Consider the following 15046-nt stretch of genomic DNA (forward strand, 5'->3'; position numbering starts at 1 on the left):
TCAGGTCTGCCTAGGCGTGTGGACAATTTATAATTTATTTTGATTGTTTTCAAGATCTCATCACTCATCCACACTGATGCAATAGTTATTTTTTAAAGCACTTGGTAGCCTAAACACAAAACTGCTTTTAAAGTGAAATGTTCCGTTTTTCCGATATGGATACTCGAAATGCCTTACATCACCTTTAGGGTCTCTATTGCTGCAATGATGACTCCCACAATTGGGGATGATGATTCAACGTCAAGCTCAACATTATAAAAGCAGACCATTTCAGCCTCTAATGAGCTAAATTATCCGTAACTATATGAAGAAATGAGCGCATAATAATCATCCAGTCAATGATTGACCGATGGCTGTAGAAAGATATTCCTTACTAATTTGGTAGTCATTCCATATACGCACTACCAAATCAGAGAGATCCGGCCTACAGCCGGCGGTTAATTTTTGCAGGACGAGTCTAGGGGGCACGATAATGAAAGTTGATCGAATGGTTGCTGAGCAGATGTGGGCTATTTCATCGGATTATTCAGAATATGCTTTGTTCTTCCCGTTATGCCACTCAACAAGTTCATATATGGCTATCAAGACAGTTACGAAGAAAAAGCTGGTTATGTATATTTTGTGTGTATGCCAGAACTAGCGCTACTTGGAAAAAAAAAATCCATTCCCGTATTCGTGAACTACTATGAAATATGCACCGGTTCTCGTTCACTAAGTATATTAAGACATCAAACGACCAAATGCGTGCTTCGTGGGTGGCATAGTTGGAATCCTCCCGATCATATTCGCATCGATCCTTGCTCCATGTATTCTCACGAGGAGGTCACCACTCGTTCCGACCCATTCCGCCGGTAATGGGTTGTCGGCTGCAATATCCGATGTATTCTTTGATGGCCCGGTCATATCAAGGCAGGATCTAACGTCGCCAGGTAGTTAGTAGTCATGAAGGCAATTCTCCCCTCCGTCGATGCCACTCCGTTCGTTTAACAAACCACTAAACGATTCAAACCCTCGAATGCTGCCTTTTGCACGCGATAATAAAGCGGCGTCTGTGTTCTAAAAAAAGAAAATCTCAGTGACATTCACTACCCTTCTCGAAACGCTCCTATCCTACCTTCTTCCAATATTTTGAAGTATACGTTTTTGTCCCGTCCAAACACAGTCAGCTGTTCCGTTTACCACGGTATTCCCGCGTGCAAATCCAGTGTGTGTTGTTCTCTGGCTTGGTCCACCTTCATCCGTACCGCAGCACGTTCGGCAGGAGGAGTCTGAAAATTTATTGTTTATTGTTATCCTTTCTCCAATCAACAGCAAACACATCGCATTGGAATCAGCTGTGATAGATGTAGTGGTTGCCAGAAAACTTTATTTTTCACTCAACGTTTTGACAACTATGTTGACACGCTGAAACACCTTCTGACACCCAAAAACACCGAAGAAACACAATAAGCACGGACACAAGGTGGCAGAGTGACTTACCCCCTGGCGTCAGAGTACCCTTTCGAGTTGGCAAACCGAACCAATTATTCCTAATATTTCTTCGAGAGCGTTGTTTAAAGGCTTGGGCTTAAGTCGTGACTTCATTCGCGTGTCCTACTAGACATAGAATTAAGTGAAATTTGTTACAAACAAAGAATAATGAATTATCGGCTCCGTAAAGCTAACGCGATTGAGCCTTACAAATAAACGAACTAGATAAAAAAAAAATCAACCCTTTTCAGCGCCAACAAGCTTATTACAGTAAAGAGTTGGGGCATAATTTATCTGTGCCTGTTTGTCCATATTCAGATCCACACGCCTCCAACGACCACCCAAAATACTCTCCAGAGGTAATATTGTAACCAAACTTGGAAGCAAGAGTGCAAATGATTTTGAACGAAACTCTTCATCAACTTTCTCTTTGAAAAAAAAATACTACAAATTTGGTACGCCTACAATTCAAAAACGGAAAGAGTTAAAATAATAGATGATCGATCAATTAAAGGAACTAAATGGTCTTTACATTTGTTCCGTCCACTAGCGATCCTAAGCCAAGCTTCCGTTCGTGCCCCTAGGCACAGACCCTTCTACTTTTTTAACTTTATTTTTGAGATTTTTAGCCGTAGGCTAGTTCATCTCGTCCATGAAAGGTGGGGCCTCAGAAGGAGGACCCCCAACAGAGTAGTTTTTTACAGTGTTTACTTCAACCGAAAATTGGTTCCTGGCTCGATCGTACATTGACACAACATTAAAATCTGAATAAGACAGAGCTTCACACTGGGGGAACCGGGGGTGCCCCCACCAGGCAGAGATGTCCCAACAGCCGAAAGGAATTAAAAAAACTAAACTTTAAACAATGTAGCATCCTTTAAAAAGCGCATTACTGCTGCCAGTGTGGAGGGATCATCACCCAGCATGTCGCGTATGCTATTTGGAGGCCCGTGGAATTCCCGCAGGTTCTGATACTGGGGGCATACGTATAGAATGTGCTCGATTGAGGCTGGAGCTCTACAACCGACGCAAGTCCTGTGGAACGGCGTTCTACCGAAATTGTGCTAGATCTTGGTGTGACCGGTCCTCAAATGCTATCTTATGATCCCGCTGGTTCAACTGTTCTGTCCCTTTCCTTGTCGTCCCTTTGATCCATCTGATGAAGAGGGAGTGGTTTTGGGCCCACTCTGCGTCCAAAGCTTCCCGTACTTTGCTCACGATCCAGCACGAAGCAAAGTCAGCTTCAGATTTGCCTGGTATTTCGCAGTGCCCCGGAACCCACCAGAATACCGTGTTTGGTGGCACGGACTTCATCGTCGCCTCCTGTACCCAGGGATGAGTCGGGGCCTCGGATGTCGGGCGAATCCGTGAGGACCAGGATCGGTCGAGCGTTGTAGCAGCGATGGAGATGGCAGCAGCTTCAGCAGAGAAGACAGAACATTGCGGTGGTAAGCTGCAGCTGGTTGGTGTGATGTTTCCGGCTAGACCGATACCGACCCCGGCAGGTGAATGCGATGTTAAGATTCGGTTCGGACTCATCGTCATTCCCTGATGAGGAGATAAACACCTGCTAGGATTTTCCTCGGACTCATCGTCAGAAGTATAGAGGGCGGCGTCCTCAAGAGGGGCAACAACAACATTACGTTAAAGCCAGGCATCATAAACAATCAGGTAATTTCTTATTAATTTTACCTATATTTTACTTATATTCGAATTAATCCCCTTAAGTTTCAGCTATCTATGAATCGACACAGCTAATTTACTAATGTTGAGATGGGGTCTTGCCGATACGTTACCTGTTTAACCTGCTGGTAAACCTGTCTACTGGTATATAGCATGGACGGTGCCTCAAAGCATCGGAGACCTGGCCTTTGACCCCCTTCTACCTATACTACACAATCACTTCATTTTGGTCAGAAGTTTCATCATAAGTTCCATGGGTAAGCTAGCATTGATAGTGTGTTTAAGGCAGAATTAACGGAAGAAAGTAAAACATCCAAATTTAAATTCTGAGCGGAAACAATTCTGAAAATTTGGATCTTATTTTAAATGTGAATATTTAAGATATTTTATTTGTTAGTACAGTGACACGTCAGATAAATTTTCATGTAATATTCAAAATATAATTAATGAAAATAATTGGGTTCTTTAATCTTGAAAAAAAATGTCGGTTTTTATACATCATCTGAAAGAGCATCGTTTTCTGGGCACAACGATATTTTTTTCGAACCCATAGACTTTCATCTCGATTTTTAAATTAAGATTTAAAACAAAATATTAATTTCACTGTTTGACCAAAGAAGAATACTAAGATGGAACTGTCGAAAGAAAAACTTTATATTCTAGTGCCCTCTTTCACGGTCCTTTCCTTTCATCTAATAGAAGGTAATTTTGTAGTTATGCTGCCCCCTCGGTAGAAATGAAATTTCGCACTTTTTTTTATCAAAACAATCACACCAAAATCAGAGATGTCCCATTTTTTTAATTACTCGATTAACAACTAATCGATTATTTTTTGTTCACTGTGTTCTCATTTTTCCACCAAAGAGAGTGCAGCACACGTTTGAAACGATGGACGATGATCATCTGGAGAAGTTAATGCTTATATCTATCGGCAGAAGTGGGAACAATCGGACTGGACTCGAAATACTATTCGAACTACAATTGAAAGGATCGTCTTTATTTGTCAGTAGTATAATTTGAACTGAAGAAAATGTAGTTATGCTCTAAAAGCAAGGCATACTGCGTTGTATATACTCAACACTCCTCCTCAACGCTGCTACAGTAGACCACACTGCTTCCTTAGAAAATCCAACCGTATTCGTGGTAGAGGTTTGGTTAAAAGATCCGCGGCCATCTTTTCCTTAGGGCAGTACTCATACTTGATAACACCTTTCGTCTTCAGGTCCTTGGAGTAGTGAAATTTTGTTGAAATGTGTTTGGTACGCTTACTGAACTTTTCGGAGTCCAGCATCTTCAAACAGCTTTGGTTGTCTTCGAATAATATTGCTTCTGTTTTCTCCCCTAGGTACTTCAATAGTCTCTGCAGCCAAACCGCTTCTTGAGATGCTTCGGAAAGAGCCACGAATTCCGCCTCTGCTGTAGATAGTGAAACGCAGGATTGCTTTCGGCATGTCCATGCAATGGTTCCTCCGCAGTATTTGAATACATATCCACTATTGGACTTCCTGTCGTCGCGACATTCTGCCCAATCGGCATCAGCGTAACCCACCAGACCAGATGAATCACCACTGCTACTCAGTCGAAACTTCAGATCAATCGTCCCCTTCAGGTAGCGAACCATTCGCTTCAACTCGTTCCAGTCACGTTGGGTTGGGTAACTCACCTTACGACTCAAGATTGAGATTGCCGTTGCGATGTCAGGTCTGCTTGACTGCGATGTACAACAGCTGCCCAACTACCTTTTGATATTCTTGATTATTTGGGAGCTGGCCATCGTTATCTTCCGTCTTGATGTACCCAGGATCAATTGGCACGGTTGACACTTTCGCATCCTGTAGGCCAACAGAATAGATGACGTCTTCAATATATTTCCGCTGGTTGATAAGAAAATCTCCAGCATGGTCTCGATCGACTTCGATCCCGAGGTAAAACTTGACATCACCGAGGCAGCTGATCTGGAAATTTCTTGCAAGCGTTCGCTTCAATGCGTCGATCATGCGTTCATCCTCGCTCGCTACGATGAGATCATCCACATACACGAGAACATAGCACCACTTGCTAACAGCTCGCTTTCTGTACAGGCAGGGATCTGCGTCACATCGCTCAAAACCATCCGCTTCCATCACCTCATGCAGTCGCCGGTTCCAAGAACGAGCCGCTTGCTTGAGCCCGTACAAACTTTTCTTTAAATGGCATACCTTGTTTTCCATACCGCTGACGACATACTCGGGAGACTGCTTCATGTAGATCCATAACCTATCGGCAGAAGTGGGAACAATCGGACTGGACTCGAAATACTATTCGAACTACAATTGAAAGGAACGGCTTTATTTGCAGGCCAGTGACAAGGCCTATACCAACAGCAGCGTTTGACAGTAGGCAGCATGTCCCGGGCTCAAATAATTTATTTTGCTGTGCTGGGCCCGCTGTCACTGTATAACATGTTGCCTACGCGCCTAGTAGTATAATTTGAACTGAAGAAAATGTAGTTATGCTTTAAAAGCAAGGCATACTGCGTTGTATATACTCAACAATATCGGCATGATATAACCGATTACAAATATTTTACTTTTCAGTTCGTTAATCGATTAATCGATTATTCGAATAAAAATAGGCCATCACTAGATGAATGTGAACAGTCATTTCGACAGTGAGCATGCATAAGGGTGTATACGCGATGATCGATTCTCTTCATAAATTTTCTCTTTCCATTGCTACAGCTAAGCGAAACAATTTTCTAGAATTTGTTCAATGCAGAGTTGTAACAGGTTCTATTGGCTATCAAAAGCAACAGCAAACGCACCGAGAAACATTTATTTTTAGCGAGTTATTAACAAAAGAGGAAATCGACGAAGAGAATCGATCATCGCGTTTACGCCCTTATGAATGCTCACTGATTTCAAATATAAGGGCCGTTCATAAATAATTCAGTCCCAACATTTCATAGGGACGTAATAACATTTGTAAACAATGGCTTTAGCCGTCGATTTCTCACGAATAATAGCTCACTTATGAAAATTAACGGAACCAACAGCTAGATGAATATTTCTTCTACCAGCTAACATTGTTAATTTTGAGGGGTATGCTTTTATTGACGAGAAATCGACGACTAAAGCCAATGTTTACAAAAGCAATTACGCCCCTTTGAAATGTTGGCACTGAATTATACAATTCGAAAGAGACCGCGACTAATCACAAATTACGTCCCCACGGTAAGTCACCACCATCTTGCTGGAAATTTGCGCTTATGTTTCCCGTCCACAAAAAAGGAAGGAAACGAGCTGTGGATAATTATCGAGGAATTAAATCTTTAAGCGCCGTTTCGAAGCTATTCGAGTTAGTGATTAAGGAACCGTTACTGTCTCATTGCACCAATCTGCTGTGTCTCACATCGTATATAACCGAAAGCATGCCGGATCGGGTTCAAACGGACGTTATTTATTCAGACCTATCCGCGGCAGCATTCGACAAGTTGAACCATGCTATTGCGATTGCTAAACTCGGCAGGCTCGATGTATGCGGTAATCTTCTGAGTTGGTTTCGATCATATCTTACCGATCGCCAACTAAAGGTTGCCATAGGAGATTGCAGATCAGCTAGCTTCTTCGCCACATCAGGTATACCTCAGGGAAGCCACATGGGACCGTTAATTTTTATACTGTACTTCAACGACGTGCATCTGGTCATCGAAGCGCCTCGGTTAACATATGCAGATGACCTCAAAATCTTCCTACGAATCTGCTCCATTGCTGACTGTCACTTTCTTCAACGTCAGCTGAATGTATTCGCTAGAAATATTGCTGATTGCATCTAAAACTGGACTGTCCCAAAAATGCAAAAAGTGTGATAAAAGTGCACGTTTCCGTCAAATCGTTTTGATGTCTTCGGAGCACTTATTGCTTGCATCATAAGGAATAAGTGCACAGAAGACACCAAGACGATTAGACGTAAACTTGCAGTTTTATCACACTTTTTAATAAGTGAAAACGCGCTTATTAGTCCAATTTGGTGTGAAACGCGCAATACATAAACAAAAAAAATACAAAATGATACACTTTTTGCACACTGTCAAAGATCATTGCACACAAAATCAACTTTGTTCAAAACAAAACAAACATACTAGTCCATCTGGTGACTGATGGCACACGCTTCTAAGAAAATTATATTACAGCAATCCACATTATTTTAATTGATTTCTTCGCCAGTTAATCGTCTGTCACTTCGTTTGTAGTTCTGCGCTGCGCCTTAACAAAAATAAAAATAAAAGTTGAGCTGTATATTCTGGGGAAGATGATCCTGACGTGGAGTTGGAATCGACTACGCTGTTTGAGGCAAAATGCATAGTACGAACAGGTTTGAACCAGGTATAGTGTAAATGTGTAAATAACAGCGTTCGGATTGCGTCCATAGTAAAATACACTGTAAACCTTGTTTTCGTAATACATTCTATTCCTTCCTGTTAAATTATACCACTAACACATAAATTACATAGCACAATTATGCGCCCACCGTGGAAACGGTATCACATCCCTAATGTTATGAACATTCAACACCCAACAGAGGTACCGCTCCAGCCCGAGTCCGAAACCAGCGGTCGTGACAGAGCCAAATTTCCTAAGCTCCAGGTACCACCGGAGAGCTTCCTGATCCGGCAGTTTTGCTTGTAATTTTCCGTAATCATCTTCACGGACGCTTCCTCCCACCAGTTCTCCCACGTGCGGCACCAGAAAATCCAACGCATCGACGAGATTCGGTTCCGCACGATTCTCGCGCATGTAAAACGATTTTATTGCCTTGGGCCAGTCTATCACAAACACCGGACTTTGATAATGGCTCACTAGAAATAATTCCTGCTCCTTGTTGATGCCTTCTTCCGGCCGCACTGCAGACTTGAGCTTAGATTTGTTTCGCTCAAGAACCTCTATCGCTTCTGTAAACGATATCCTAGGGCATGGTTTGGTGAGCCACGAAAAGCTTTCGTCTAAGCTAACATCAGTGGTCAGCTTTCTCACGGCAGCCAAATCTTCCGCTGCAATATCCAGTAGAGCCTTGGTAACGTTTTTCACGATCGATTCAATTCTTGCCGTCAATGCTTCCAACGAGTCCATGAATGCTTCCTCCAGTTCAAGCATGTAGAATTCACTCAAATGAATTGGTGATTTGGAATTCTCCGCTCGAAACGTTGGACCGAAGGTGTACACCTTACCAAGCCCGTGACTCATTGCTTCCAGATGCAGTTGTCCGGAAACGGTTAGATAGGACTGTCGATCAAAGTATGCCCGATCTAGGGGGACATCCTTTTTGGCCATATGCTGCAGTAGCTCTCCGTTGGCTGGTCGAACCAGGAATGCTTCGCCTGCTCCTTCGCAATCGTTGGAGGTGATTATAGGAGTGTGAATCTGAACGAATCCTTCCCGGTCGAGATAGTCGTTGAAACATTTGGTCACGTGGTGCCGTACGCGTAGGGTCGATCCAAATGAAGGGGTTTGCGGTCTGAGGTGAAGGTGGTTGCGGATGTAGTCCGGTGAGTAGGTTTTCTTCGGATAGAAGGGATAGCCCTCGGAGAGGTGGCAACTGCCAAGTTCTTGGAAATGTTCGACTTTGAGTTCGAGTTGATTTTTCGGTGTTCGGCCGAGGGTGCCACTTGCGTCTACAGATGATCCATAGGCCGCTTCGTGGAGTAGAGTTTTACTGACCACCAGTTGTAGGTTGCCAGGGCAGGTACCATCGTTGACGTCAAGGAAAGCATTTTCCTTCAGTTTGCGAACGGATTTGATCCAGCCCTGGAAATGTGAAAACATGAGGTACATGGTAATAAGTGTGTATTTTTTCCTTTGTTCGGTGCATGTCGTATTACTCCATCATAATGGAAATAATTATGAAGTATTCGGTCTTGTTGGGCCCGCCTTACCTTAACTTTAATCTGGTCACCTTCTCGATGCTTCCCACTCGTCACGTCCTTGATGCTGGATAAATGGAAAATGCATCGCGATTGCTTCGTAGCGTATAATTTGTTACCAAATGCTAATCTTCCTAGTAAATGCCGTAACATTTTGGTTTATATATATATATTTTACTGCCTAAATTGTAACTTATTCAAATTATTACAAAACTGCTGCTTTTATTTTTTTTTTTTCTTCCTCTCTTTGGCGCAGACCTTTCGGTCCATTTCAGCCAAGTCTTGTTTTTGCATTCTGACAGCTTTAGTTGTCATTTACGTGAATTAATTGACGATCGAAAGAAATTTGAAAAATCTCTTATTTCAGTAGCGGGAATAGTATGTTGCTCAGCAAAGTTAAGTTTGTAAATATTCTTGTTTATCGCGCGATTTTATTTCAAACATTGACCTTTATCTCCCTTATAAATTCAGCTATCTGTTTAATTTGATCAATATTATTTTCAGCCAGGATAGGAGTAATATCAGTACTTTGAATCAAGATTGGATATTTTTGTCTTATTGCTTGAAATTTGGTGCAATGGTGTAAGACGTGTGGTAGGTTTTCTGTGACATCGCACTTTTCACATTTATCTGAATCAATCAACCTCCAACTGTATAGTCTGTCTTTGGTAGCAGTATGTCCTGTTCTAATCCTAGAAAGGATTATCGTCAGTTCTGTTGGTAAGTTCATGTTTTTGTACCATGGTTCTGATGTAGCATTTTGCTTTATTAGGAAGTGATATTTTCCTTTATCTTTTGATATGTTTTTGTAATCCTGATTCCATAAACAGTATGTTTCATTTTTTAAGCTTAATTGTAAGTCTCCTTTCGTTAAGTTTAGATCTTCTATTTTGGATCTATTTGCACCTAATTTTGCTGCTAAGTCAGCCCTATCGTTCCCTAAAAGTCCAATATGCCCCGGAATCCACTGAATTGTAATTTTTTCCTGTAGCGAGTTAATTTTATTAAATATTTCAAATACCAGGTAGTTTTCTTTTGAAGGTATATTTTTTAGTAACTCTGTAGCACTTTTTGAATCTGTAAATATAACTACCTTTTTTATATTCTTTTCAATAATATAATCTATAGCTTTGAGTATTGCTGTTAGTTCTGCATTCATGATTGAAAATTGACATTTTAATCTTCCACTATATGAGGTTTTTTCTTGACTATCGTAAAATCCATATCCCGTTCTTTCCTTCAACTTAGAGCCATCTGTGTATATATGATAGTATTGTGAATATTGTGATCTAATCAAATCAAGAACAATTTGTTTCTGAGTGCTGGTAGAGAGATTTTTTTTCTTAAGATTTTTAATCTCTGACCTAATTGTTAAATGAAAAGTTGATTCAAAAGAAGTAGGTTTCGCTAATTGTAATAAATGAAAATTATTTATGCTTGCCGTTCTTTCTAAGAAAGAGCTGTGTTTAGGTATATAATCAGAAAGTATGAATTTATAAAGAAAAGGTACTATTGGGCTATTTTCGTAGTAAATGTTTTTAGTAATTTCCTTAAAAGCTAAATATTCTGCTCTTGATTTTAGTGGTAGTTCGCCTGTTTCTGCTAGGATTACTTGATTTGGGGTGGATTTTAAATATCTCATAGCTGTTTTAATATATAGATGATGCACTGTTTCTAGTTTGGCGAATGTCGTTTTTGAAGTTCCTGCTGAAATGGTTAGTCCGTAATCTAGATGAGGCTGTACTATAGCCTTGGCTATTCTGAGAGCTGTTTCTGGGTGTGCTCCATTTTTTCTTTTTGCTATCATTTTTAGAATATTAATTTTCCGTTTTGCTTTTGATGCAGTTAATTCAATGTGTTTGTTATAGTTTAGTTTATGGTCTATGTAAATTCCTAAAAATTTATGAAATGGTTTTATTTCTAAAGGATGATTATTAATTGAAATATTTGTGGAAGGATGAAATTTATGAGTAAAGATTACTGTGGCACATTTATCTGGATTGATTACCATTTCTAGATCATTAAGAAATGAGACTGCTTGTATTAGGAACTCGTTCATTATTTCAGTTGCTTGTGTTAATGTTTTTGCTATAGCTATTGCTGTGAAATCATCTGCAAATTGAAAAAAAATTCTATCGCTTTTTGAAAGGCTATGTAAACCCATTGTATAAATATTGAAAAGGACTGGAGATAATGGACATCCTTGAGGTAGACCTCTATTAGCTAATCTTGTTATTTTAGTTCCATTTGCTATTTCTAATGTAATTTTCCTTTTTTTAAGGTATTGGTAAATCCAATTACTTATTGCAGGAGGTGTATTAATGTTATCTAATATAACTAGTAGTTTTTCAATATTTACGTTATCGAACGCTTTAGATAAATCTAAAAATGTAGCTATTACTACTTCTCCTTCCCTCTTAGCTTGTGTAATATGTGATATTAATGCATTGACACAGTTGATTGCAGATGTTTTTTGTTTGAATCCGAAAGAATAACTTGGTAAAAGACGATGTAATTCCAAGTATTCTGTTAAATGTTTTTTAACTATAAAATTAATGAGCTTTAATAAAACACAAAGCATGGCTATTGGTCTATAGGAATTGGCAATCATTGGATTTTTATTTTGTTTTAGTAATGGTATTATTTTTATTTCCCTCCAATCGTCTGGAATTAAACCTGTATTAAAAACTGTATTCAAAATTTCTATTATTTTGCACATCATTGTTGGATTTATATTTTTAAGTAAATAAAAAGAAAGACCATCTATTCCTGGTGCGGACGTATCTTTTTTTGAATGAATTAATTTGTTTATTTCTTGAAAGGTTATGTTAATAGTGTTGACATTTGATTTCCATTGATATTTCATTTCTTTTTCTATTTCAGGAAAATTCAAATCTACAAATTCGGAAGCAAGTTTTTGATCATTAAGCAGATGTATATTATTTTTAGAAGGTATCCCTCCACTGATTCTTTTTACAGTATTCCAAAGTTCTTTACAGTTCATATCTGGGTTAATTGTATTTATTAGATTATTCCAATCCTGTTTAGAAGCTTTTTTTATTAGCTGTTTTAGCTTTGCTTTTTCTTTTTTTAAATGCAGAAAATTTTCATGAGTTTGATTCCTAAAATATTTTATTAGATAATCATTTTTAACTTTTAATTGTACTTCAATTTCCTTGTTCCACCAAGATTTAGGCATGCGATTACTTTTTCCTATGTATTTTGAATTATCTATTTTTTCTTTAATGATTGGAAGAATATCGAATTGATCATGTATTGTTTCTATTTTAATTTGATTTATCTTTTCTATTGCTTTTTTCTTGTTCAAAAATTCTATTTTGTGGTCATATTTCTTAGCTGTATTTTGAAATTCAAATGTTATTATTCTGTGATTACTGCATATTTCATCAAACATTATATTCCATTCTATTTTGTGTGAAATTGTTGACGATGCAAAAGTTAAATCTATTGTAGAAGGTGTAGTCTCTGGTGGTTTAATTAATGTTGGAGAGCCGTCGTTTAAAATAACAAAATTTGTATTTTCAAATAATTTTTCGATGAGTTCACCTCTAGGACAATTATTTTGCTGTGGATTCCAAATCTGGTTATGAGCATTAAAATCTCCTGCAAATATTGTAGGTAAATTACTCTTTTCTATTATTTCAATAAGTTTTTTTAATGGTTCTTTAATTTCCTGATTCCTGATTGGAAGGGGAGGTATATATATTGAAATTATTAACAGTTTTTGTGAAGTGTTTAAAGTTTTAATGGCTATTATTTCTAATGGTGCTAGATTTGGTAAAGTAAATTTTGTATATGTAATTTGATTATGGATGAGTATTCCTACTCCCCCATAACCATTCGGTCTTAGTGATTTAACAAAATTAAATCCTTTGAATTTGTATTCTTCATTGGGTTTAATCCAAATTTCCTGTAAAAGAGCAATATCTATTTTATTTAAATAAAGGAAGTTTTTAAGTGTTTTACGTGTGTCTGATGGTCTAATACTAGTGATATTATGTTGCATAAATCTTAGATTCCTGAACCTATCCATGATGGGCCGGGGTGGTTAAGAATTTCTGTCATGACTTCCGGTTCAATAATCGATTTGATCTGATCGCTTATTTTAATTAGCAGTATGTCTGAGTCAATAGTATCTTTACTGTTCTTGGGGTTTTCTGTATGTTTGATTATTGTTTTTTGGATGGATGTAATCTTGTTCATGATTGTTGCTAGATCAAATTGTTTGATTAGTTGTTCTTTTACTTGCTGAACTATTTTTTGTACTGTATCGGGTTGCGTATTTGAATTCTGTGAAATTTGTGCATTTGGTCTGATTTTAGTGTTGTTTCCTTTGTTAGCGTCATTAGAAAGAAGAGGAGGAAAATCTGTCAGTGAGTTTAGTCTGTTCTGAGCTTGATTTGGTCTTGGGAATTTGTTGGCAGCTTCTGTAAAAGTTAGCTTCTCGTTAGCCATAACATAGCGGATTTTGTCTTGTCGAATTCTTTCAGGGCAGTTTTTATCTGTAACCTTGTGTGCTTGGTTGCAATGTATACATTGTGTAGTGTTTGGACAGATCTGATCTTCATGTTCAAGCCCACAGTTTTCACATCTTGCGTTCTTACTTTTACAAGCCGTTTTCCTGTGACCATATCTCCAGCATCTGTAACACATTTTGATAGGGAAAATATAATCTTCCACTTTTGCATTAACTCCGTAAATCGAAATAAATTCTGGAAGTTCCTGCCCGTTAACGTAAATTTTGATTGTGTATGTAGGAATCAGAATTCCATCTTTCATTCTGCTTATGCGTTCCACTTTTTCAACTTTCTTTTTACCTGCCTGAATGTTTTGTTCTATTTCCTTATCTGTTAGCGAGGGAGGGATGTTTCTTACTACTCCTATGGATTGTTTCAACATGTTTGGAACGTATACCTTGTAGTGGAATTCATCAACGAGAAGTTTTGAGTTAATCAAATCTTCCGCTTCTCTGGCTCGATTGAATGAAATTCGGTACCTTCCCTGTCCTGCAAACTTCAGTTCTTTGTAGTTTTTTATTCCGATATTGTGTAGTATCTTCGCAATTTCCATGACATGAATTGGTTTTTGATTTGGGTCCGTTCTTTCAATAAAAAACACCGTGTGTGTTGTGTTCTTAGTCCAGTTTTGTCTAGTTGAGTTCTTGTTTGTGTCACCTTTTTTCTTTTTGGATTCCTTTCCTGTATTCTCGTCATTCTTTTGTGTTAGGTTATGTTCCATTTCGTCGTCCATGTTCATGTTTTCGTCAGACATGTCTGAACCTGTTTCTTTTTTGCGTCTCATCTCGGTGTCAACTTTTGATGACTTTTTCACTTTACCCGAGTCGTCGTTGTCTTCTAACTTCCTCCTAGTTCCATAACGTTCAGATTGCGTAACTATGCCAAGCTTACCTGGAAGTGAGAATTGGTTTGGTACAAGCCAATCCTCAAATCCTCGAAATTCTGTTTCATTACCGCTCATTCACCAGAGCATACACACTTGTCTTACACCACTAGAGAAAAAAAAACTTAATAATAAACCTAACCTAACTTAATAAATATTTCTCTTTTAGATTTTTGAATTTAAAGATTGAAATAAGTCAACGGAAAAATACAAAAAATAAACGTATCGCGAAAACTTAACTTAACTATCTACACCATAAATATTTCCACCACTTTTACTTGAGAATTTTAAAATTTCCAAATTTTCAAAACCGCGTGTTCGCGAGCAAGCCAAAACAAGACGAGGAATTCACTTTCCGATGCGATTGCTTTGAACGATTGTGCGCGAATGTGCTGCTTTTATTATCTTTTTGTTTTGATTCCATTGACAGCCGGTGTCGGTTTGCGCTGGGACGGCTTGCGGACTCTGAGCGAAAGATTCCTATCCCTCTACGCTGCGGTAAAAAGAATGAAACCCCCGAACGAGTTACGTCATCTGTCAAAGGCGAAAAATGAGGCAGTCGTACTCGTAAAC

At 38.7% G+C, this 15046-nt stretch overlaps 1 protein-coding gene across 1 annotated transcript; it reads right to left on the bottom strand.

The window, feature by feature from the left end:
• Positions 1 to 7476: 7476 nt before the first annotated feature.
• AsnRS-m (asparagine--tRNA ligase, mitochondrial) lies at positions 7477 to 9271 on the bottom strand. The gene is made up of 2 exons (XM_065238764.1): positions 9065 to 9271; positions 7477 to 8936 (listed from the first exon to the last, which is right to left on the bottom strand). The coding sequence occupies exons 1-2, from the start codon at positions 9203 to 9205 to the stop codon at positions 7638 to 7640; spliced, it is 1440 nt and encodes a 479-aa protein (XP_065094836.1). The 5' UTR covers positions 9206 to 9271; the 3' UTR covers positions 7477 to 7637.
• Between the last annotated feature and the right edge of the window lie 5775 nt (positions 9272 to 15046).

Source organism: Ochlerotatus camptorhynchus, unplaced genomic scaffold (genome assembly GCF_037179485.1).
Source record: "Ochlerotatus camptorhynchus isolate MF236.1 unplaced genomic scaffold, CSIRO-AGI_Acam_v1.1 ptg000046l, whole genome shotgun sequence".
Lineage (NCBI taxonomy): Eukaryota > Metazoa > Arthropoda > Insecta > Diptera > Culicidae > Ochlerotatus > Ochlerotatus camptorhynchus.